The 25,994-nt window shown below is 37.3% G+C and overlaps 1 protein-coding gene across 1 annotated transcript in view; it reads left to right on the forward strand.

Moving 5' to 3' along the window:
- PREP (prolyl endopeptidase) overlaps window positions 1-25,994 on the forward strand; it is a 96,099-nt gene that overhangs the window by 39,135 nt on the left and 30,970 nt on the right. Inside the window, exons 8-10 of the mRNA XM_080614902.1 lie at window positions 5,569-5,760; window positions 14,760-14,957; window positions 18,625-18,728. Of these exons, the coding sequence (XP_080471028.1) occupies window positions 5,569-5,760; window positions 14,760-14,957; window positions 18,625-18,728 (494 nt within the window). The remainder of the gene's footprint in view (window positions 1-5,568; window positions 5,761-14,759; window positions 14,958-18,624; window positions 18,729-25,994) is intronic.

The following is a 25,994-nucleotide window of genomic DNA, read 5'->3' on the forward strand; positions in this document are numbered from 1 at the left end:
TTTCTGTGCCTGGTAATAATTTTGGTTTTCCCTTTCTTTGAGAAATCAGATTGTTTCTTTTCAATTAGGTTGTCAGCCTGGGCTATTCTTTTGAATGTGTGGTTTGGTGCAGTGAAGAGGGAATTTACCACAAATCTATTGGTGTGCAAAAAAAAATAAATGAAAGGTCTTTAATCAGCCTTGGCAATGAATTTAAAATAACATGACATGGCCTATTGGTCTTGTTGAAGTTGTTCTTAATGATCTTTTTTCTTTACTTTGCATTATGGTAGGAGCTAGGAAGCCTAATAAAGAAATAGGATCTTCTTGTGAGCACCATAGAACTGATTTATGAGACTGACTCAGAGCTCTGGGCAGAGCACTGCTTTCCTCTTCCTGGGGGAGCTCTCCCAGGAACGTGAGAACAGAGGAGGATGGGAAAAGGAAGGATATAAGGCAGCATGGGAAACAGAAGCAGTAGCTCTCATTATAACCTCTGGGCACGTGAAAACTCTGAAAGGCTGCTGTGGTTTCTGGAATACCAAAAGTTGAGAGGGATGGCTAGTTAGAAAGCATAGCCCAGGTTGTTGGATTGGAAAAGTATTGCACTGGCTAGAAGGTAAACACAGGTTTATGTAAGTTGGAGGTACAAGGAGTTTAGGAAGAGAGAACGGTATTAGGGACTCATGCTTGGGTACTGAGCTGCTTGAAGATGGGCAGTTTGTGTCTGTTAGAAACAGTGGAAGGTGGTGGGAGGACACTTACACAGGAAGAGGAGCTATTTGAGAACCACTGGCTTGGAAAGATGCAATAAAAATTGAGCAAAAACTGAAGTTCAAGCTTGCTGGTTGCTTAGTCATTGTCAGCTAGAACTGCTTTGCATTAGACTTGCAGAGACAGGTTGCAAGAAGGAATTGAAGAGCAGAATTATCAGCCATAAGAATTTTTATTTTGTGTCTTTGTTTAGAAGGTTGTTCTTTTTTCCCCCCACACTGAAGAAAGCATGTGTGTGCCTTGAGGGCAGGTGGAAAAACAAAGGTGATATTTGTCCACTTACTGGTGAAAATAGGATTATCTGGCTTTTTGTATTTTAGTTTAGTCTTGCAATTTATGAGACTCTCTTAAAAGTAATTTTAAGCACAGTGAATAGTGTAACATCAAATAACTGAATATAGTAACATCAAAGGGATGAGTCAGCATCTTCTACAAAGCTTGAAAAAGTGGATCAAAACCTTTTTAATGAAAATAAACAAGGAAAAAATGATAGTGAGGAGACAGTAGACATCAGCTAGAAAGTAGAATGTGGAGAGAGGGAGAGTACTTGTCTTTTTTTATTTAAAGACTTTTTTGTGATTAAAGTAACTTTAAAAGAAAACCTAAACGCCACTTTCAAAAATGACTATTGAATTGAAGCCTTTTTATGCTGGTTTCCAAACAATAGGGAGAAAAAAAATCAGTTGAGTCTTAGAAAATATGTGGAGGCCTCAACAATAGAGTGTTTATGTAACGAAAAGAGTTTCTTGTCCCTTAAATGGTGATTCCAAAGAGCTGTCAATGTTTTGGGGTGGGGTTTTTTTGGTGTTTTTGTGTTTTGGTTTGGTTTTTGGTTTTGGTTTTTTTTTTAATTGGAGGCAAATCATTAATAATAAAATCAAATATCTTACTGTTGATTTGAGCAAGGAGATCTTCATGCTGCTACTGTCTGGACATTGCATAAATAGTATTGACAATGAAGTTACTTTTTCGATAATGTATTTATGCTTTTCTTTATATATATTAAAGAAAGTGTGGAGTGAGAGAAAGCATATGTATTCTCTTCCCCCCGTCTTTTGAGTCATCATCCAAATGGAAGTAAAATAGAATTCTTGAAACTAATTGAGAAAACTGCTCATGAAAGTGCTTGATTTCTTTCTTTTTGGCTAAGCTTTAATCTGTCTTGACATGTCTGAACTTTTTAACTCAAAGGAATAAATATTGCTTCCTTCCATTCATTTATTTTTTAAATTGCAAATACATTCACTTTCCATGATCATTAAATAGCTGTCATCCATCATCTGCAGGATGAGTGGTACTTGCGAGTCCTTTCAGTACAAACATGACAAGTTGCATTCCTTTCAGGGACATCTTAATATGTCCTCTCAAGTATTCCCTCCCTCAGACAGACATTCATAAGCGAAGTCAGGTCCCAAGAGATTAAGAGATCTTATTTTCAAAGAGAGTCCAAATTGTTTGAAAGTCTCTTTTGCCTTTGGAGACCAGATGAGACAGTTAAATATTTGTGGTTGTGAAGAAGAAGGAGGCAAAACCCCTGAATTTGTTTGCATAGCTGCCTGGCTCAGAAGAGAGAGCTTGAGAGCAAGCTGGGTATCGCATGATTCAAAAAGAAATCTGATTCTGTTGTTGGATGTCTGAGTGAAAGGCTGTGCTCTGCCATCCATTTCCCAGGATACGTTATAGACATACCACTGAGGCCCTGAAACAGTCTCTGTCGATCTGAAGCACACTGCATACCGTGTCTTCTGTTGAACATTAAAACTATTGTTGACTAGTACTGTGACAAACTCTGGAGTAAATGCCAATTTTTTTCAGAATCTCCTCATGCAGACAATTCTTGAAATTTGGAAGTGTATGGATTTTCAGTGTCTGAGGAGTCTCTTAAGTAAGTCTGATGGATCTGACTTGCTTTATTTAGCAATGAAAATGTGCTTGAGAATGTGCATGAAGACTCAGATACTTTTTATATGGTGACTGCACCTTCAGCCACGAAACCTTGTGCAGTTAAGCTGACAATTGGTACGAGTAGCAACAATGAAAATTAAAAGATGAACCTTCATCTACCTGTCAACTTAATAGTTACTTTTGCAGGTTTTAAGCTTCTGTCAGTCAGCATATTCACCACTACCATCTTGTTTGTTTGTTTCTGTTAGTGTTCTGGGGCATCAGAAAAGCATGATGACTGTTGTCATGGTTTAACCCCAGCTGACAGCTAAGCACCACTCAGCTGTTTGCTCACTCCCCCTCGGTGTTTCTCACTAGGTTGTTATTCCTAGCCCAAAGGAGAGATCAAAGCAGATGGCCTAAGGCAACGATAGAACATCTCTTTCAGTCACAGACCACAACGGGATCAGCTGCAAGTAGCCATAGAAATACATAGTTTTATTTCTGGTATCTCTCTCATTGCAAACCGTTTCTTCCTTTCACTGTAAACTTACAGCACATACTTTGTATAGCAGCAAATGTACCTGAGTAATGGTGTCTTTCAGCTGTTTGTAATTTCCTCATTACGACCTCTTAATTTAAACAAGATGTTGGCATATTTAACCATTTCAGTGAAACAGTGATTTAAAGGTAATTCATTTGCAATAGCTGTCTTCTAAGAACTATATAGCATCCTCTTTAACAAGATGAATGCTCTAGATTTTATAATAACAACTTAGTTTGTCCCTGTTGAATATCTACTCTTGCTTTTTTTACTAGCTGTTCATTTGGGAGTGGATGAATGAGATGGAAGGAACAATGTGAATCCCTATTGTCACATTACTGTTCTTGTTTTTCATGGAATCCAACTTCTGTTGCAATCATGGAGATATGGTTATTGCGCATATTTACTGTTAGAAAGTGTTTTTTTCAAGAGTCTGGGGATTCATTTTTATGGATTCTTGTTCTGTAGTATGATGGTTTCATTCTGCCAGATACCAAAATACAAATTTTCCAATATTGTTACGGTGTTATATTGCAATTAAGTTTTTATTTACTAAAACACTTTTGCACATGACTTGGGATCTTAAAACAGTTTCACTGGTGTATATCACAGTTCACTATAGGCTGGTTTTTCTTTATTTTAGTGGGCAGCAAGGCAGGTTTTTTCTACAGAACTCTGAGCAACTGGAGAGACTTAGCGTGATATTTCTTCAACATGAAATCTCTTCAGAAAGACAAAACTTCGGACATCAGCAAAAATTAAGATTTAACATGCAGTTGGTTGATTCAGAGGCAAGATACTAAGTTGACTGTGTTGTCTGCATAGTTTGTATTACAGTGGTATGAAAAGTAGAATGTAATTGGCTAATCTATCATATTGTATGAAGAGACAGGGAAGTTTTCCTTAAACCAAAATGGCAATTAAGAGATGTGAGCTTCTTGAATATACTCGGTCTGGCTATACTCTCTTACTACATTTAATGACCTTAGACATAGCACTGCTTCCTCAATTATTCTTTTCTTTTTTTTTTTTTAAACTTACAGTAATTACAGCTCAGCTATCATCTACTTCCATTATTCTGCGAAGATTTTAATATTATAAAATAAGCTGACGTGCTGTTTTAGTGACTCGAACATTGAATTATAGAATTTCATTAACAGATTAACAGATTTCATTAACAGTTTATGTGTTTATACTTAAAAGTAAGGACTAAACCTTTAGTTTTAGGAAAGAGGCAGAGGATATGACAAATGTTATTTTAAAATACAAAAGCTTTAATTTCACATATCTATAACGATTCCGATTTTTCAGCATAGTTAATGTGCGATACTTACAATAGTAAGTTTGGTTGATAGGTTAGGTTGTAGATATAACAAGCATATTGCATATCTGATCTAGCTTTGCTGCTTTTTCTTTCCACTATTTTCTAAACCTACTGCAAAACAGTAAATTGTGAATAAAAGTAGTGGAGTTTTTTCAATCCGAACTCCAGGTTAAGTCAGTATTAATGTTATGATACAGAGTGAGTAAACTGAGGCAATTCATGCTTGAGAGAAGTGCCCTTCTATTAGAGAATGTGGTATTCTGGAAGATTGATAGGGAAAATGCAATTTCATTCTTTGCAAACCCAGAAGTTAATATTTTAGCTAACTGCCTGTACCTGTTGTTTGGAGGTGACAAGCTTCTGCAGAACAGCACTTCAGGAATGTTGTTTCTGAATTGACAGGGAAACTCCTGCTGTTAAAGTTTGTTGTGCTCATTCAAATATCATCATCTCTATTCTATGGGAGGTTCTGGGCTTTTAAGGATGATAGAAAACTTTCCACTTTAAGGAAAAAGTAACTCTTTTTTGCAAAAAGACAAAAACCCCCACACCACCACAAGTATTTATTTTATCATTAAATAATTTTTTTTTAATCTACTAAAAATAAAATAAAGCTTGGAAGTTTAGTTCAGTCTTGACTCAGCTGCGACTTCCCCTTCCAAGAAGTCTGTAGAAGTAGGGACTTGTGAGCTCCATTGGCAAGAATCTGATTTGCTCAGTGGCATCGTCTCCCTGGCTCCTTTGTAGCAAACATCTGAGCTTTCCAGTAGCCCCTTAAAATGGGAGTGAAATGTTAGCCATAATTCTGTCAGTTTTGTGCACGTATTTTTCTAGAAATTCCTCTAAACTATTATGTTAACATGTTCGTGAACTGGCATTTTTCAACAGTAGCCTATTAATCTGGGGAATTCTTCGTAAGTTCTTTCCACAGCTGCCCTTCTTCTAGTTGCTCCTGTTTTTCGAGAAGGAGCCTACAGCAATTGTCAGGAATGCCTTACTCTCATGTGTTAAAAGGTTTTGTTCCAGAAGGTGAAGAACTTACATTATATGTTTGATCTTGCAGGAATTCTTCAGTGGGTGAAGCTGATAGATAACTTTGAGGCTGAGTATGAGTATGTCACCAACGAAGGAACAGTGTTCACTTTCAAGACAAACCGCCATTCTCCAAATTACCGGTTAATCAACATTGACTTCAATGACCCAGGGGAATCCAAATGGAAAGTTCTTGTCCCTGAACATGAAAGAGATGTTCTAGGTAAGAGTTTATGTAAAGTGAAAGACATTCTGTACTTCTTTTTTCAAACTGATGCAATAATTAGTCTATAGACTAATCCTGTACAGACCTTCTTATTTTTTCCTGTGTTTAAACTTTGTTCAGAATTCAGGTTTAAAAGATTGCTGAGATTGGAGAGATACAGGATCTATTTCTGTCTCTAACGTCCTGTGTGGTCAAAGGGAAGTTGCTTCATCTGTCCTTGTTTTAACTCTGTGTTTGTAGGAAAATACTGTCCTCTCATTTCCTGCTTCATGTGTATGTAGTAAACATTTACTGGATAGTTGGAGATTACAGCAGGAGGGACTTTGGAAGCAGAGAGAAAGAGCAAACCTGGCAATAGTGCAGCACACTGTGAACAGACTTGTTCAGAGTTTGAAACAGGATTTTCTTTTGTTCCTGGGATAAGACAAATAGCCAACACTTGGAAAAAAGCCTGAAGAAAGTTGAAGGGTGTGGAATTCTCTAAGTATAAAAGCGAGTTCAAAACATGATTTTTTTTTGTTTTGATATAATTAATATAAAGGTGTATTTTTTTTAGTCTCATCATTTTGTGGAAATTTCTATGAAAACTTTGAATTAGTTTCAGATAATGCAGAAAACCCTTCTGTAAGCTGTTTTTTGAAAAATACTTTGTGTACATTTATGTAGTCTGTTCTCCATACAGTACAAGATACAATGATGATTTATCTGACTAGCGTAATTATAGCTATTCACAAAGACTGCTTGTTTTTTGTGGTTTTTGTTTGGTTTTTTGTGCTTTGTTTATTTGGAGTTTTTTTATTATTAAAGCATCTTTATACAAGTTCATTGATCTTCGCTACTTTTCTGATGAAGAGCTGCTTTACAGAATTAATAGAATTTTCTGTGTGTGATTTGATACAGTAACTTCTGTCTTTTCTCACTGAGACAAACCTATTTGTCTACTGTTTTAAATTCCTCTTAAGATCTTGCTTTTCAAGACACATGAAAATATAATCTCTGTCTGCATTTCATGGTGTGTTATGCATGGTTTTTTGCCACAGTCTAGGTAAAGTGTGTCCCCACATAAATGGTGACTTTGAGCACACCCAGAATTGCAGGGATGTTGCAAACCATGTTGGTAAACACAAAACTAGCAAATTGTAGCTTGGTGAGACACAACTCTTAAGATTGTGAACTGTTTGAATCAGGAACCATCTACATCTTAGAGGAAGTACCTTTCAATTCCTAAGCAGATAATAAATTAGGACGTGTAAGTGAAAAATTGCTTCCAAGTCTAATTAGATTGCATGCAAATTTGCTGACAGTCTGTGAAGCCATGCTTAAGTTATGAGGAATAGCAATTTATAAAGTGGGACCAAGCTGCAAAATTGACTTAGAAATGCTGAGTGTTCAAATAGAGTGGGACAGAAGCATGTGATTGGCATGAAGTTTAGTCACTGTGTGTGGATTTACCTGAGATGTGGTTTGGGCAGCATAAGGAGCTTTGACCAGTGGCTATATATTCCTTCCCAGTAAGATAAAGGCCATATCTGCTCTTCACTACACTGCAGTATTTAGCTCAACTCCATTTTGCTTTCATTCTAAAGGCAAAGTCATGCTGAGTTCATGTTTGTGCACATGAAAAAACAATTTAATGCATGCAACACTCCTTTAATGGCTTACACATGACAGCCTTGACTGTACAAACATAAGAACTGCACTTAGAAAACAAAGTTCAGATAAATGGGTTTGCTGAGGGCACTGGCCTTCATACTGTAAACATAACAGGCATTCAGCTCTTAAGCACTTGAAAGCAAACATAATCTGTCATATAAAACCATCAGAGTGACTTTCAGGAGTCTGTTTTGTGTCATTAAACTTCTACTGTGTTTGAATGTGAAGCCAGAGTAGGCTTATGTCCATTTCTCCAGCTTTTTGGAGTCATATGTAAAAGAAGTGGATTAAATTAACAAATCAAAGTGTGAGTTTTAAGTTGATCTTAGCGCTACAGTAAAGTAAGTTTGGATTGTTCAGTTGCTTCTTTGTGGCAGACAAAGCAAATTAGTGTTGTATCCTCAGCACCAAGGTAAGGGATTTTGGTTGTGTTCAGGAGGTTGTAGCTCTCAATAAATAAAAATACTCCTTTACTTGATGAAGTCAGCAAGCAAGCCAGTCTCTTTGTTATGGTTTTTTTTAATAATTCCAAGATTTTATTTAGGTAAACATAATTGTAGCATAAGACAGTTAATAATTCATTGTCTTGAAAGCCTTGCAGTCAAGTGAATTTGATTTTCCGTGATCCAGAGATGACAATGTAATGAGACCCCTTCTGCAAAAGCTAGGATATCAGTGATTGAAAGGATAAAGGAGTATTGCTGCTTGTCCAATTTTAAATATGTGTGGGAGTGACAACCAATTACATCTTAGTAAAAAATATTAGAATTTATTTATAAACATTATATTTAGTGATGCTTTAGGTCACAAATGTATTTTACTGGGATAGATCGGTACTTGGCTCCAAAAGTCTCCTACTCTGGTGTGAAGAGCCTGGTAGCCATAGCCTTCTGCATAGATTCAGTTCCATAAAAGCTGCACTGTGTGCACATAGGAATAGACTTATTTATGAATAATAAATTCAGGATTAAGAATTGCCAGCATCCATCAGTGCAAAAAGAGAAATTCCACAAAGTATCCTAATGAATTCTTGGAGAAGATGTTAAATAGCTAATGTAATCTAACTAAGAAATGAACGCATATGCCTACAAGGCCATGTGAATGTCATTTGATTCCTTCATGTTCTTCAAGATAGACTTTTTTTATTGGCTTTGACCTTTTTTGTTTTCAGAACTGTTTATAAATAAGGTAATTTGGGAATTACAGGAAAAAAACCCAAACATACTCCTGCAATGAGGTTGTACACACACCTCATTTTACAGCTTTCAACAGGGATTTCACACAGAGCTGAGGTAAATTTAGATCTCTACTCTGAGCTGAGGGGAAGAATTAAATTGCAGCTATTTTAAAATGAAATTGAGGGGGGCCTCAGAGCATACTGAAGTGTGATGAGATTCATTTCCTCCCCATTGGAGTTTGTTTATAAAGTGTTACTTTTAATTTTCAGGGAGTCTAAAATATAACCATAGGAGAGATTCGCATATAACATTGAACTAGGACTTTAAATGACCACATGGCTGCAAGTAGGTGTGCTGAATTACTTAAAAGGCAGCTATGAAACCGTAAATGTAGACTGATCATTACAGTCACTGCAACACTGGTTCTAAGGCATAGGATAAACTTGCTGTCTTTAGAAGCCTAAATAATTAATTTTGAGAACTCTGACCCTCCAAAAAAGTGCTTAGTGCTGGCAGCACAAGAAACCTCAAGAGTAGCAGTTATATCTAGCCCTGTACTTGTGACAATTAAAAGAAAAACGGAATAGATATCCTGAGTAAGGAGGGCTGAGAAATAAGACATATTCCTGAATGTGTCACAGATGAGGTGAGTGATCCTGAACAGTTCCTTGAATCTCAGCCATTTACCAGGCGGTGTCAAAGCCAGCGATGTTCCTGTATCTTGCATGCATCTACACATCTAAACTCAGTGATAAAAACTGCTTCCCTTCCCTCAGCTGGAATGTGCACTCCAAGTGAAACAGAGTATTTTTCTTCATACCTTTAATCTGCTAGCTAATTCAGAAATGCTTAAGAGTTGCAGTAACTCCCCTCCCAAAACTGTATCTTTTGGCACTGTAGTGAAACCAGGAGGAAAAATCTGGAATATGCACCAAGAAATTGTTGATCCTGAATGACAAGGATGTGTGTGCATAGGTGTGAGTAATACCTTGTGTTCATCTTGGCTGTCAGGAAGCTTGTGTACTCCGTTACCCTGTAGTGTTTTTCATAGTACCTGTAGCCTTACACTCTTGGGAGTTTTGCTTACAAAGCAGGTGCATGGAAGATTGTGTCTCTGTTGTGAGGAACAGTTGTGTGACCACCTCTGTACAGCTCAGAGGAAACATCCTACAGAGACAGCTAATGCAGAAGTGTGGCAGAGGACAGAAATGGCTGCAATGCAAATGACCAGATTGATAAGCTTCTAATATGAAATGGGACACATGTGCACACACACAGCCCCCCTCACAACAAATAAACCAACAGGGATGTAACTTAGCTACAGTGTTTCCCAGCAATAAAAAGCACCCCCTAAGTTCTGGCCAAGCCAGATACAGTCCCTCAGTCACTGAGGAGAAGATGCGGTCCAGATGCATGTTCCTGACTGAAAGTTTTATTCTGCTCCCCTGACAAGGCTTTTGTGGCTTTATTTAACTCTCTTTACCATGGAAAAACTGCATCAGTCGCAGATGGCTAAAGCTTTAGGTTACTTAAGGAAGCATTTCTCCTAATGTTTGCAGCTTCAGAAGAGCTTTGGGCTCTCTTGTTTGTGTGTGTCATGCTGAGAGGATATGGGATATAAAATACTTGTTTTCTTGAAATTGGTTGGAGCTTTTCCGTTAACTTAAACATGACAGGCTGTCACTGAGGATGGCATGTCAGGGAGAAGACACATGCTTTATGTTGTGAGGGTGCATCAACATTTACTCACATGTTTCAGAATGATTCATGTTTTATTCTCTAAATTGCTCATGTTTTTCTTCCAAGTCAATCCATAGGTAACCTTGAGATGTGGTTACAGATCATTTTAATTGACGTCATCATGGACACTTGTTGATCTTGGAAACATTGTGATATGTGGTTGCTGTCTGTGATGACCAAAGAAACCAAGATGATCATCCAGCTACAGCTTTGTCAGTCCATGGAAATATATTCACTAGTTGTTGAGAGGATGCACAAGCACACTGTGCAGCAAGTAACTCAGCAGTTTTTTGCTGATAGCTCATGGCTACCTAGCTTTTCTGGCTTGGCATGTTCTCCGTCAGCATTTCAGTCTGCATCTGTCAAAGCATGTTTGTACAGTTGGACACTTGACGTGCTGTAGCTACTGCTGCAGAAATGAAAGGTCAGAGCTGTCATAAGTAATTAAGGTTAGTGGCACAAATGGTTGGTATGAGGATTCAACCTTTTTTTTTTTCCTGAAACTTTTCAAAAAGTTTCAAGAAGTTGTTCATAGCAATGTTGCAGGTGCCAAGTTAGTGGCATGCCTTTGCTACTAATGAAGACTGTCAAAATATTAAAGGTTTTGGAAAGCAGCAGTATATGAATTTTTAAAAGGTTGAGCTGCAACTTCAAGGTGGCTGAGCTCGATTTTCTAGGCCTTGTTAAGAGGTATAACTCATCTAGCCCAAATTTGGCTGTTGAAAAATTGTGTGTAATCTTTTGTAGTTATCCAGGTAGTCACTGTCATCTTCAGAAAGAAATGGTCAGTGCCAATAATTCTTCATACCTATTTTCAGTACCTACCAGTGCTTCCAGCTGTGTCCATCTCTCTGGAGCTTGAGCCAACAGGCTCAGGTTGGAAGAGGCAGCCTCTACTTGTTTATTGTTAAATAAATCCCTTGCCTGAATGGGTATTGTAAGTAGGTGGCTTGTAAGTATGGTGGAGAATAATTGATAAATTTAGGTGTAACTGTGAAAATAACTGCTCTGTTCATCGGTATTAACTAAATATAAACCAACCCTATATAGTGGAGAGATATTAGATGGTTAGCTTTTTATAAAAATCCCACTTGTGTTAGAGAAACTGGTCAGCGAAGAAGTTCACAGTATCCCAGAACGGGGTATCCGAAACAGTTGAGTGAGCTGCATTCTAAAGGTGCTTTTTTCTGCCTATTGTCTGTAAAGGGAGCCTTCAGGAATGTTGTCAGGTTTAACTTTTAGGTATGTGAAGAAGGTTCCCGGAAGCGCAGAGGTACGCAATGTGTGTTCTGCAAAGCATGAGCAAAACCAAGGAGTCATCTGCTAATGCAACAAACTTGACAGTATCTGCAGCTATCTGTGCCAAGCATGGGAGTAACAGAGACTCAGCTTATAACTTGCAGTCAAAAAATAGCTCTTGTTAATAATTCAGCATTGTTTTAGCTTGCTATGTATAAGCATAGGTTCTTAGTGTCTTTTTTTTTTTTTCTGCTCTTTCATGTCTGCTTCAGTGTTTTGCTCTGTTTTGATTCTGATTTGAGTTAATGTTGCTGTTTCCTAGGCAAATTCTTCAATAGCAGGAATCTTCACATAAGCCAGCAGCAACTGCTTTTTTTTAGTAAAAGAGTAATATCTCTTTGTAATATGTAATAATGTATAAATGTCAAAATAATAATGTACTTCAGCTTTTAATTAAAACATTCACGAAACTGCAATGCTTCATAAAATTACTAGTGAGGAATTAAGGGTCATCACAATTTAATTGTAAAATAAAGATTGCTTAAGTAGTATTTTTGCTGAAGCAAATCAATATATTACACATTTAAAGTTTATCTGTAATCCATTTTGTGAAACTTTCAAGTGTCAGGAAATTTCAAGAGTAAAACTGGACATTTTAGTTACATCTGCAAACAAAAATGGTGTGTTACTGTAGGAATACTGTTTTTTTAAATTCATATTTGTGTTAAACCAGTTATACATATGAACATTAGCAGATATGTGCAGTGACAATGTAATAAATATTTTACATTACTGCGTATTCTCCTTGTTCATACAGCCAAGAATGACTCTGTATTTCAAAATATGTAATTGGGTATAACGATTAAACTTACAAAGTTTATTCTGTTCTCCGGCCTCACTTAAGCAGTTTAAGTCACTGCAGAGCTAAAATTACACACAAATTACTAATTCATAAACAGTGTTATGTTGTGCTGTATCTTACTATTTCAGGTCATGGCTTCATGGCTGAAATTTCAGTTAGTGTTGCACTCCGGGGCTTTGGTTGGAAAATTCCAAGATTTAGGCTAGAAGCTCATGAGGAAGTTGTAATGTCTTAGGGTAAAAAAGTATTAGTGGTGGTCTTTGTGAAGAAAAGAGTACTAAAACTTTATTTTGGTGCTTATGTAACATAAATTTGTATGTCTAGAAAGTCAGAGTAGTGTTAAATTCAGGTCTTTCAGGAGCAAGCTAAAAGGAAAGCAGACTGTATTGAGCTATTAGGATTTGAAGGTCTTGGAGCTGTAGGGGGTCATGACAGACCTGAACTGTATATGAAAGCAGGGACTGTTAAAGAAGCTAAATGCTACAGAATAAAGAATTTTGACCTTCAATTCAGAAAGACTTTGTTAGCCTTAATGGAAGAAGCACATGATACAACTTTGAACTTTTATTCTGGAACCTGAATGTGCAAAGATCCATTTATAAAACTGTCTTCAGTACAACTCTGAATTCAGATAATTTGGTTTTATAGGACTCTGGGGAAACTGAAAAGACCTGCTAAAATGTGTATAACATCAAACTGTAAAACTGAAAATCAGTCCATTTTGGCTTGCTTCTTTTTTGTTTTCGATGTTTTTTTCTCCAATATTGGTATCTTAGACTCCTCTTCTGACAGTGCTACTTTGACATTACTGCTTGCCCCTGTTGGTTCTACCTAATTTTTCTTGCTCATTTTATTCCATCTTTTCAGGTTTTGCTTACAGCACATCAGAGAAGTCATTGTCCGTGATACCTTGCCATGATTTATGTTGCCACTATGAGTTGTCAGGGGAGAAGTTGCACATCTAAAGCTGGTAGAGGACAAGAATCACCACTTCACCTAGTCTTACAAACAAACAACAAAAAAAAAAAGGCCTTCTTTCCTTCCAGATATTTTTTTTCTTGACTTTTAACCTGGTTTGTAGTTTGTCTTGTTTGTGTGTGATTTGTGACTTAATGAGAAGAAGTTGAAACACTTTTGTTGCAAAGTAGGGTAACTGGTTTTTAACATGACAGAAGTAGTAAGAGAGATGAAGAGGTTTGTCTTTTTCCTGCATAAGTAAAGAAATATAATTTGTCACTGAAGATCTAAAGCCAGTGGCAGAGGAGACAGGCGAGAATGTTACATGATACATTCCAGGTGAACTGGAGCCCTGAAGTTTCTACACTTCACAGTATATAGAGGTGGGGATTGAAACGAGATGGTCAGTAGAACTGCAAGGATTTTTGTAGAAGTTGCCAGCCCAGAGCTGCTCTTTTTTTTTTTTCAGTCCAAAGTCCAGTTAAGAAAATCAGCGTTCCATTAAAAAGCTCACACATTTCTGGTAATTGTTCTGAGGAGCAAACTCAGAATGTGAAAGGTTCTTTGAAGCAGAAGCTCTTGTGCCTGAACTGCTGAGGTGGGCAGCTCTGCAGGGCCTAGGACTGCCAGGAGAGGTATAAAGGAAATGACCTCTGTAGAGGATTTTGTTCCTGGATCCTTTTGCCAGATTATGTTGACTGTGTTCCTACTAGCATACAGTCTAAAGAATGCTGTTTAACATTAGCTTCTTGAATAGACATTCTTTTTGTGATGCTGTGTTGAGGATGTCACCTCAGACTAATCCTTTTCTTACACCCAGTAGAGCTTACTTAGAGAATTGCCTCCGAAATACTTAACCAGTAAAAAAAAAAAGATGAATAGTAGCCTCTAGGTGCTATATTTCAGTGTGCAGTACAGGACATGTCTGTCTATTCTTGCGAGTTTAGCTTAAGTCTGAATCATAATGATTGTTTCTATTTTCATGCATTTCCATAAGTATTCCTGGCAAAGATCAGCGTTTTGCTTTGGTTTTACACTGAAATATGTGATATGTAAGAGCAGTAATGGTCTGTAAGCACCCCAAATGTATAAGTATCTTGGTTAAGCAATTCATTACTCCTCTGTCTGCATAAATTAGCTTCAAGCATCGCGGTTAGTGTGTTTCCAAAGAATGTCAGCCTTTACTTTTGGGTTCACCTTTTTGTTTCAGAAGGCAGGTGACTTCTAAAGATTTAAACTCAATGTATGTCAGAAATTTTGGTTCATGTATTTAGGAATGCTAAAGAATTTTAGTCAGATTATGTCTGGTTGTTTTCCTTCTTACAATTCTTTTCACTGTATTTGTTTATCTTTTCTGCAATCTGCAGAATGGGTTGCTTGTGTGAGGTCCAACTTCCTGGTTTTGTGCTATCTGCATGATGTGAAGAATATCCTGCAACTTCATGACCTAGCTACTGGTGCACATCTCAAGACTTTCCCCCTAGAAGTTGGCAGTATTGTGGGATACAGTGGCCAAAAGAAGGACACCGAAATATTCTATCAGTTTACTTCCTTTTTATCTCCAGGTAAGATTGTTTCCCCCTAGTTATTGTTCCTTTTCTTGGAAACACCATCTTTCTCATTTTCTGTTTAGTAGTTATTAGGTATCTCTAAGATGCAGTGAAAACTGCTTCCCCACCATGTAGTTAAGCAGTGGTTGTTCACTTCAAAAGGTACCAGGCATTGATCCATGAGGGTCAAATAATATGCATACTAATATTGGAGAGCTGCATTGAGAAATTGCTCAAGACCGGCTTGTACTAGAGAGGCAACTATAGCATTCTCACAGCTCTTGCTTCATACAGCAAGATACAAGTTTACAAATTCTGTTGAAGACAATTTTTAATGTATTCACTGGGATTTTTCATCACAATTTTGAAGAACATTTTAAAAAGACACTTTTTTTTTTCTGATAGCTTTGTGATGCATTTATGCATAGCCTCATAAGAGCATTCTTACTATTTGTGCTTACATCTGTTGGATTACTGTAGGAATCCTCTTGCAAAGCCAGAGCTGTCCAAAACATTCTGTAATATATGTCATAGAATCATATCATAGAACATATATATCATATCATATATATCATAGATATGTGGAACATCAGTAAGTATTCTAGGATTTTGAATAATAAGGGAGTTTCTCTGCAATTGTCAAGCTAGTATATGATAAAATGTGTTTGCTGGTTTGGGGGGGGGGGGTGGTTTTTGTTTGGGTTTGGGTTTTTTTGGTTGGTTGGTTGTTGTTGTTTTTATTGGGGTTTTTTGCTGTTGCTGTTTTATTTTAAATTTCTTTATAGCCCAAACAATCAATAGCTAATGCTGGAAAGGAGTGAAGTATGGAGAGGAGAGAGAGACTCCAGAATCTGTATCTTAGTCCAGAGTTGGAAGTGATCATGAATTATAAGATGATCCAAACTGTTCCTATAGCATCTGACATATATTTTTCTTCTGTTTCAGTTAGAGCAGAGCCATGTTGCAAAATGGCTGTATGATAGTTTTGATAGGTTCTCTGGTTTTCCTAAAGGATTGTGTCAAAATTATGTTTCTGCTTAGCAGATAAGAAGAGTGATGGATTTCCTATTATTACCTTACTGTTTGCATAACCAGAAATAAGATAGGTTTGCAGTTTCTCTTTTAAACAAACTTTTAAACAGCAATCAGATCATTGCAACTGGAGAAGAGCTCGGGAACACTCTTGCATTTGCCTCTGACTTCATCCCACCATGATGGTTCAGATAGTTCATTTGCTTACATCCCAGCTCATGGGCAAGAAGTTGCCAGTCTTACGAACCTGCATTGTTCACTTCCACTGATCCAGCAGAGTCTCTGCAACTGCTAAACATGTGGAGGGGAAGAGCCCAGAGATCTGTTTTAATCTGTGGCTTGTCAGCCAGCAATGGCTGCTCTCACTGCCTGTTGGTTGCTTAGGCAGACTTTTATTTCCTTTTTATCCATGTGCTTAGCACCTACAGAGAATTTGCCATGAGCAAGCTGAAATCTAGAAGAAAGAGGAAGGGAAGAAATGGAGGTAGACCGTATGGGCATAAGGAAAGGGTAAGGAAATCAGACCAGAGAGCCAATTTTTAGGTAGGTGTGTGGACATTTTTTTGCATGCAGCCTTCATTTGCCCCATCAGTGGAATAATCAGACAAAAGGTATGGAGCTGGTCCTTGGTAAACATAGATCTTCATACTTTGCAATTAGACATCCATATAATTTGCACTTGTATTAAGTTGTACTTTTTTTTCCTAATGAGAAATAAATTGACATTTAATGTTAATTCTTGTTTATTTATGCTTAATACCCACAACAAAAGTAATAATAAACATATGTATGAAATAATGAATAAAGCAGTTCTAAAACCATAGATTGTGACACCATAAAAATAATTTTTGCTGTTCCCTGAAAAATATGGTTATCCATGCTGTCCACTCCAGTAAGATACTTAAGTGAGCACTCTATTGTTTTGCATTTATTTACCACCCAGCAAAAGAGTGCAGGCACAAACATTACTATGGTTTTGGATATTAACTGCCATGCCACTAAAAATAGAACAAGAGATGCAGTATCAGGAATTCAATTGCATGTTACTGTAATATTAGGTTGATTGACTCCTGAATGCAGTCTGTAACTGTGCTTATACTTTATCATGTGGTTTCCTAATACACAGCTATTCGGCCTGCTCTGTGTGTAATGTTTGCCAATACATTATCCAGCTTGGGTGACTGAAAATGTATGTCAAATGTCAGCTCTGCCTGTTACCACCTCATGTGCTTTTCTTTGTGCTTTGGCATGACTTTCTGGATCCTAATCTTTAAGGGAAATGCTGTTTTAATACTTGTTTGTACCTGTCACCCTGCATTAGGCTTGCTATTTACTTGTGATAAATGAAAAAAAACCCAAACATCCCAGCGGATTAGATTCCCTATTAATTCACCATTATAGAAAGTCTTTATCAGTTATTAGGAATGTTAATTTTAATCTCTGTTCCTTTGCCAATCTATCTGATTTTCCATAGTGATCTAATGAGACCAATCTCCTGTGTCAGATATGTTTCCTCATTATTTCATGTTTCAATATATTTTTTATAGCTATAACCTCTGTAATAATTACTTCTGATTTCCTGAAAGTATCTAAAATACAGACAATACAGCAATATTTCAATCGAGTCCTGTCCATGTTAGTTTTATTACATTGAGGAGCTTTTTGCCTTAACTTTCAGTGTTCTTTTCCCTAATACACACTTTAAATTTTATAGAGACCACCTTGTTGTAAAGCTAAAAAACAAAGAATAATTAACACCGAGGTTAGTTTTATGTATCATATGTATCTGCAGTATATCCATGAATATTAGGATTTTGTAAAATGTTACCCTATGTGTTTATGCTCAAATGCTGTTAAGGTTAAATGACAGGAAATATAATTCATAGTCTAAATACAAAATTCTTCTTGGCTAATTACATGTCTGTTTAATATCTAGATTGGTGCAGTCTCTGTGATTCTGCCTCTGCTGCAACCTAGAAATCTTATACTGCTTATATACATAAATTTTCTCATGCGCACAATCCTTTGGAAATCATGGGTGCAACTCACGCAAGTCAAGTTGCCTTCAAACCTGCAGGATCAGGTTGTGAAATAAATTGCATGAGACCAAATTCTGTTCAGTTACACAGGTAACCTGTGCTAGTCTGCTACAATTTCAAGTGGATGTTTAGCTTTTTCCATTATCCGGTGGTCTGTTTGAATCGTATTTTCAAAATATTTTATCATAAAGAGAAAAATGTTGACCTGAATGAAATTCTTGATATATTTAGTCTCAGTATGGTGGCTCCAGAGGAGATGTTTCAAAACAGACTTCCTGTTTATTTCTTCCAACATCATCATTTACAATAAGTGCTGTGTAACTTTATGAAAACAAGTATTTTTTCCATTTTGCTTTAGCCACTTTGGATAGCTGGCTTTATATGGGGACAGAGAGTTATTCCTTCTGTACAGAAAGCCTTTGCACCCTGCCTAGATGAAGTGCATATATGTATGTGTTAAATTATATACTAACTGAAAGAATGTGTCTAGAGCTACTGTTCTTCACCTTGCCAAGTTACCTTTGCCATTCATTACTCCATCACAGCACTTAAATCAGCATCCTTTTAACGATAGACATACGCTAAGCTGACAACCTTGCACTCTATTTTAGGTATTATATATCACTGTGATCTGACCAAAGAGGAACTGGAGCCAAGAGTTTTTCGGGAGGTGACTGTGAAAGGATTTGATCCTTCAGTTTACCAGACAATTCAGGTAATAAACATGAATCCTGCTGTCTTGCTGTAATCACTTATGCAAGAGTTTAAGAAAATGCACTTGGCTAAGGATGAGAGTGCTTTAATTAGCACCTGGTTTGAGGTCTGTTCTCACTTTGACGGAATTCTACCAACTCTTAACTAGAGAGATTGGAAGATGTCACTGTAAGTAACCAAGGCAGACTCAATCCTCACTTTCCTTACATCATGAGACAATATGTTCTCTACTTTTTTTTCCCATATTATGGTATTCTTTGATATTTGTTTTAACATCAGGCAGCTGCTTTTCCATGCTTTTTCCAGGGCAACTTGGCATGGCTGCCATAAGCAAGTGTGTCATAGGGCAAGACTTAAGAGGCAGTGGAGAAATGGAGGAAGCTTGGATTAGCCAGTCATCTTCCCAGCAGTTCCAAAGTATTCTGTGGCCCACTGTTGAAAGTGACAGCAATACATGAAACACTCTGTGTTTGAGGACTTAACCATGATTATTTGAAAGAAAATTAGGAGAATATCTAGTGGTGTGAACAGAAAAATCATATTCCTGCATGCTGTGTAAGAATTTTGAGTTCTTACTCAAAAGGTTTTGAGTCCACCTTTCCTCCAGTGCCAGTGTGTTGTGTTCATTAATGCATCAGTGCAGTTACACTTGAAGAAGCTCACTTTGATTGTCATAAGAGCAGGATTAGACCATTTTCTTGCAGTGCTGGAACAACTAGAACAAGGAGCAAAAGGTAAAAGCAATTTTAAATACATACGTACATATATATAATTAATATTTCTAATATAAAACCCCATGAAGCAGTTAGTGACTTTTTGCCCTGATAAAACAAAGGCCCCCACATTTAAAAGTTTGCACAAATGGAGTTAAAATTACAGACATGGATCATTTACAGCCTGGTTCTGAGAGATGTGAACATGGAGAGAAATGAGTGAAGTCTTTCCTAGCAAGGTCTAATACCATTCAGGAAACTCCTCAGAAACCTAGAGAATAAAATCTTTACTGATAAAGTACTTAGAGTTAACAAAGACTGTCAGATAACAAGGACGGCAGGCTACTGATTTATAATGATGTGAGCTGCTTATTAAATGGTCTCATTATCATAATCTGCATTTCAGTATAACCAAGTGTGGGTGAGACATCTGGGAATCAGGGAGGGATTTATCCCACTTCAAAATCTGAAATCAGGTAGGTTGTGTCATTGGATATCCCAGAGCTCCCTTTGTAATCCCTGGAAGGCTATAAGCTACATCTACAGTTACGAGAAGTGTGTCTTAGGGTTTGTAGAAATTTGTTGAAATCATATAATCATGTAGGTTGGAAAAGACCTTTATGATCATCAAGTCCAAACACTAAGACAACACTGCCTACTCCACCACTAAACCATATCCCTAAGTGCCACATCCACATGTCTTTTAATATCTCCAGTGATGGTGACTCAACCAAAATAATAAGGGGTCTAGAAAAACAGTTATCATACTGTGGTGCCTAGCATATTTAATACCTGCAATTTATAGACGAAATATTGAATAGTGGATTAATTATTTTATATGTAGGATTTTGCATCTGTAAATTAAGAGTGGAATAGAGGATTTTTCTTTCTATACACAAAGGTATAACAAGATCCAGTGCATAAACTGGAACTTAAATAAGCTTCGGCAGGAAAAAGGTGAAATGACCTAGGGAGATAGATAAGCAACAGTGTGACAGCATGACTTGGAGTCTTTGAAAGGAGGTTAGATATTTCTCTTAATCTCTTATTTTTAATTTTGCTTCTGGAACATATACAGGACAGATTCTCTAAAAGCATAACGACAGTAGTATGTGTGCACGAGGTGGTTGTAAACAGTCCCATCTGTTTGTCTCTATGTCTCCAGACAGAAATAAAAGTGTTGTAGAGGACAGTTTGCTGGAAATGTTCTCACAGAGAATGTGTTTCTGCTGCTTTTCCTTAATTCATTAAGGGACTTCCTCAGGATAACTTCAGGGTACAGTAAGCTGAAAAAGAGAAAGAAAACAGCATTCTCTTTAGGAAAGAACTTGGTACATTTGTAATACTGCCATCAGACTCAGAAGGATAATAATGGAACACAAATACCCATGTAATTAAAAAGAGTTTAGAAGGGGTAGCCATAAATTAGAAATAATGTATTTTTATAGTAAATCAAATTTTATGAAATGTCTGGAAAAACAAAATCTCATTTTATGTTTAAATCAATTACATGCTAAAATGATGTAAAGTAGAAGAATAATACAAATAATTTCAAGGAGGCCACATGCTGTTGGTATGCCCTTGGAAGCCTTCGCTTTGTAAATCACTGGCAGAGCTTCACCGCTAGGCTGTAATGCAGTGGAAGTCAATATCACTGTTTCTGGTTTTCTCCTTACTCACTCCTGTTCAGTACCAGCTCTAGAGAAATGCAATCCATGTGGTTACTCTGGGATCAGTGCTTATGAAAAGCAGTCTTGGCTCTCCACTCATCCAGTGTTGCCTTTTATCAACAAATCATCTCAATGTGGCGACATCTTGGAAATTAGTTTCCCTTATCATTCAAATAAACGAAAACATCTCAGCTGAGCTGTGAAAAAGGCAGTTTGTCAGAGCCGGAGCTGGGGCTGCCTGGTTACATTTATAAGTAACTCAGTCTGCCAGTGCTGCCCACTTCTGCCAGTCCTCATTTCCATTTGTGGGGTCCCACTTGGACCCCTGATGTTGCTGCTTCTTGGAGGAGAGAAAGGGAAATGGCAGCTTACCAAAGCAGCTTATAAATGGCTGTCAACCTAGATGAAAGCCTTGCATAGCCATTGCAAAACTCAGGCAACATTGTGGGAAATTATGAAAGAAACCCAAAAGTTAAGAGTGCAAGAAATATACTGAGAATAGGCAAAGATTGCTGATTACAGGAGAGTGAACACCACTGTGGAATTTATTTCTTAATTTTAATTTCCATTAGAATTACTAAGCAGTAAAGAAAAACGTTGCTGGCTCTGTTCTGATCTGTGTCCTTTAGGAAAGACAGGTCTCCTGCCAAGGTTCTTCCTTTATTCACACATACCTGAATAAATACCTGCTAAGGCTAGCTATCTTCCTAGCTTTGTGTAGCATATATGAAACTTTAATGAGTTGTTCTTTAGCAGTCCTTGAAAATAACAGACTTAAGAAGATTTGAACTGAGGTGTAAGGTGTCATGTGTATATGAAACCTGAATTAATGGCAATTGGAAATTGCCACAGTGCCTGTTTCTTGCTCTTTTGGATCCACTTTGCAGTGTTTCATAGATGCTGTGCAGTGCAAGTGGGGACCAGTAATGAAGTTTACTACACTAAATAAATTTATGGTAGAGCAGCTGCTTTGTAATACCTGAGGTTAAGTTCTTACACTTTGACAGCTCAAGAGCAAAATAGCCAACTTAGCTTACACTGAAGGGAGAGATGTTTCAACATACCTGGCATTTACACCAGGGTAAGAGCATGCCTGTAGGTTGTTGGCTCTATGTGACACCATGGAAGTACAGAGTCTAACTTACTATGCAATAGCTTGTGCATATGCCCTTACCTTGGAAGACTCTGTGACCTTCATGAAAAAGTCACTCTGTTTAAAATGCTTGCCACATCAAAAATCTATCCTGGCTACTTTTGTTAAATGATATGTTAAGTTGTGTTAATAACTTTTCCTCTGCCAAAGGCTCCTTGAAATTTGTCTTTGCTTCCATGCACGCTTCCATCCATCACAATGACAAACTTTTTTAGGATATGGCCTGGGCTGGGTTTTACAGGAGGAAAAAAGACTTTTACAGGAACTTGAAAATGGCACTTGCCATAAGCTGTTTGCTGCATCAATAATACAAATGCTTCTTTAAATAAAGAGCCTTTATTTTGTATCTTCACAAAGTTGCAAACTAAGTTCTTGCATACCTCTCCATATTAACACCTCACAGTGACACTTAATCGTGGATGAACAGTCTTCTGGCCTGGCTCACAACTCACCTACTTTTAGGCTGATATGCAGGCTTGTGTAAGTGTTGAAATTGCAACAATAAAAATGTTGTTTGGCTCCTTTTGCCATTCTTTGAATACCTTCCAGTACTGCCCTTAAAATAGTTTGAGATGAACCAAAAACAGATGTTGCTATTGACAGATGCATTTCAGGGTAGCCCTTGCAGAAGAACGGTGAAATTCATAACACGGCTTAGTTTTACAACTTAGTTTGATTCAGAAGCAGCTGCTGTTTAGATACTGTTGCAGAGATGAAAGAAGGACAAGAAGGATATTCTTCAGGGGGGACACCTGGGATTAATTTTCTACTCTTTCTTTTGCCGAAGGTATTTTTATAGGTAAATTAATTTTCATGAGAAGTTTACTGGCTTATTGCTCAGTCTTTTACCCCCATCTTCAAGCCCTTACAGCCCTGATTTCAAGTTATGAGTCATGATAGGAAAAATTTGTCTACAGTCATTTTAATGCCTGGTGGAACTCTACACCATACAGTTTGGCACACAAAAAAAAAACACTGTTTCAGGAAAACACAATGCTGAAAGCAGATGAGTCAGGCTTGAGGCTGATTGGCAGAGCTGTGGGAGAAACTTGTGCACAGCATCTGCCCACGCTATTCCTGGATCTCTCCAATGCTGGTGTCATTCCATGAGCATTAAATTCCCTCAATAAGATAAAAAAGTAACAGAGAGCAGCAGAGGAGGGCAGTGTCCTGTGAAAGATGTACTAAGTTCAACCTGCTTAGCAATGCAAGAGCTGCTATTATCATTGTTTTTTCAGTATGGCTGTAGTGATAGTCTTAATGTTGTTTATTTTCCTTGTCTATGTGTATATGAATAAATCACTGGAGTTTGGAAAGAAATTCAGTAGCTTTGACTGTCTCTGTTGAGAAAAAGCATTCTCATACCAGAGAGGAAAGGCATGGACTTTTTACATTAATTCTGAACGCAGACAAAGACTTGCCTTGCCTTCAGGGGAGTAAGTTTTTCTGGCGTCATTTTCTTCCCTCTTCTGAGAATCCAGCACAGCCAAAAGGAATGGTACTTCCTTGCTTCTAACAGTATTTGGAGTTTCAATCCTGTCTTGATCTTACAGGATGGGAGGGTAGAATTAATACTTGGGGAAAATAAGTGTTGTTTGTTTCTGTTTTATTCCTTTTATTTCCTTGTGGTTCCACATTGCAGTAAGGAAGAAAATGAAGGAATATTGGGGGGGAGGAAGGAATGTGAACAAATCATAGAATGCACCAATTTTTAGTTGTTGCCACAGTGTGGCAGACACCTGCTCTTTTGAAGGAGGACAGTGAGCTTTTAGCTGCTTGGATCGGAACTCCTGGGAAGAAGACTGAAGTCTTCAGCTCTGATCTCTGCCAGTGTTTTGGCAGTGGCTGTGGTTTTGGCACCAAGGCAACAGTCTTGCTCTGGAGGACATCAACAAAATCACAGTGACAGCTGTGGCATTATTGGCTGTTTGCCTATGTGAGTTTAGCATCTTACACCCATGGCATGTGCTTGTTACAAACACCACTTTAATCTGCTGTTACCTCTTCTAATTGCAGGTCACTGAAAAAGCACTGACTGGAAATGTAGTCCCCTAATTTTAAAGCCCTGAATTTCTTGAAAGCCGAAAGATTGTATATTAAATATGTTACATATTTGCAACCAGAGTACATGTAATTTTAAGGGGGAAAATTGGCATTGTGAAGGACTTCCATACATGTCTAGAAGAGTATCAAGTGAAGAATTTCCCATAATGACCTTATGTGCTCTTGAACTTTTAAATCCTTCTGCCTGAGCAGATGAGTAGCAGTTGGTTCTACACTGATTATATTTAAGGAGCTCCATCCAGTACACTTCACATAATTCTTACCAGTAATTCTCACAGACCATGGTATTCCTTAAGTGTCTGGAGTAGGAACCAGATCTCTCTATTCAAAGTAAGAGGATGAAGTGATAGGACTTTGCATTGTTTTTTTCGCCAATACAGTTCAAACCCTGTTTTAAGGTCTAAATGTCTGGTATTGCTTTCTCCCTTTCTTCCATACCACAGGGGATTGTTGCATAGTTTAGGATGTTGGGAGCTTTTGTTCAGCAGAATTCAGAACAATGGAAATGTGGTTTGGGATGAGAGAGTACAGAACTGCTCTTTGGAAGAATTGGCTCAATACCAGACCACACTGTATGGGGGATAATACTAAAATACCGGTCTCTGAGTTCATTTGGATTGTCATACAGGCTTTGTGATTCACTAGTTCCAAGCTTTTAGTACTAGATTGCTTATTTTTCTGTGAAGTGTGCAAGGAATTGAAAAGCTTCTTAAAATGTTAGTCTGTAGGACCTTAGTGCTCAAGACATGTTTTAAGCCTATGAGAGAAGTAATTGCTTAGTAGTTTAACTAAAACTCATAATGAAATATAATTCTTACGCCTTACTCAGTAGAACTTTTTTTTTGAACTTACAATGGTTTGTTTTTCACTTTTCTAGTGGATGGAGATATTAGTTGGTATGCTTGATCTCAAGCTGCATTCTGTGCTCCATTGCTATCTCAGAATTCCTTAAAACACAAGGAGAAATAACATGGAATAAAACAGAGCCATAACCATTGAACATAGTGTAGTGTGAACTCCCTTTTTACACACAGGAGTTTTAAACAGGAGCTAATGCAATTCTGATGGAGCTTAAAGGATTGTTTTACATCTTCCCATGTCTTAAATTATTCAATTTTTAATTGTGAATTAAAAAAATACTTTTCATTCTTACAATAAATGGTGAAATATATTTCCTATCAGGAAAAAGATCTTAAAGGCCATTCACTCAAGGCACCTTAAATGAAAGTGTTTAAGCTTTCAGGAATCTCTGTAGGTAGATTCTTTACTGATACAGAGATTAAAATGAGACTGTTGTTGTAGTGAAAATGCTTGGTTCTTGTTCCTCTTTCTAAACAAATCACTGGAGACTTCTTCCCTTCTCTTTTTTTCTTCAGCTTTCATATTCACTCCTGTGATTGATCTCACCTCCAGTAATTAACCATGAACACGTTACTATTTTAATTAACTCTCTTACAAAATAAGTAAGAATTCCATGTAATGATTCTCATTGGGAATCTTCTTTCAACTTTTCTTCTCCCTTTTTTGTAAGATATTGGTGTTATTTCTCAAAGGTAGTGAGTATTATTAGCTCCATTCTACAGGAGCTGAAAGATTCAGAATGAAATTTGTCCATGGTTTGATGAGGTTACACTGGGGATGTTTTGATGGTTTGCTGTTCTAATGAC

Source organism: Psittacula echo (genome assembly GCF_963264785.1).
Source record: "Psittacula echo genome assembly, chromosome: 4".
NCBI lineage: Eukaryota > Metazoa > Chordata > Aves > Psittaciformes > Psittacidae > Psittacula > Psittacula echo.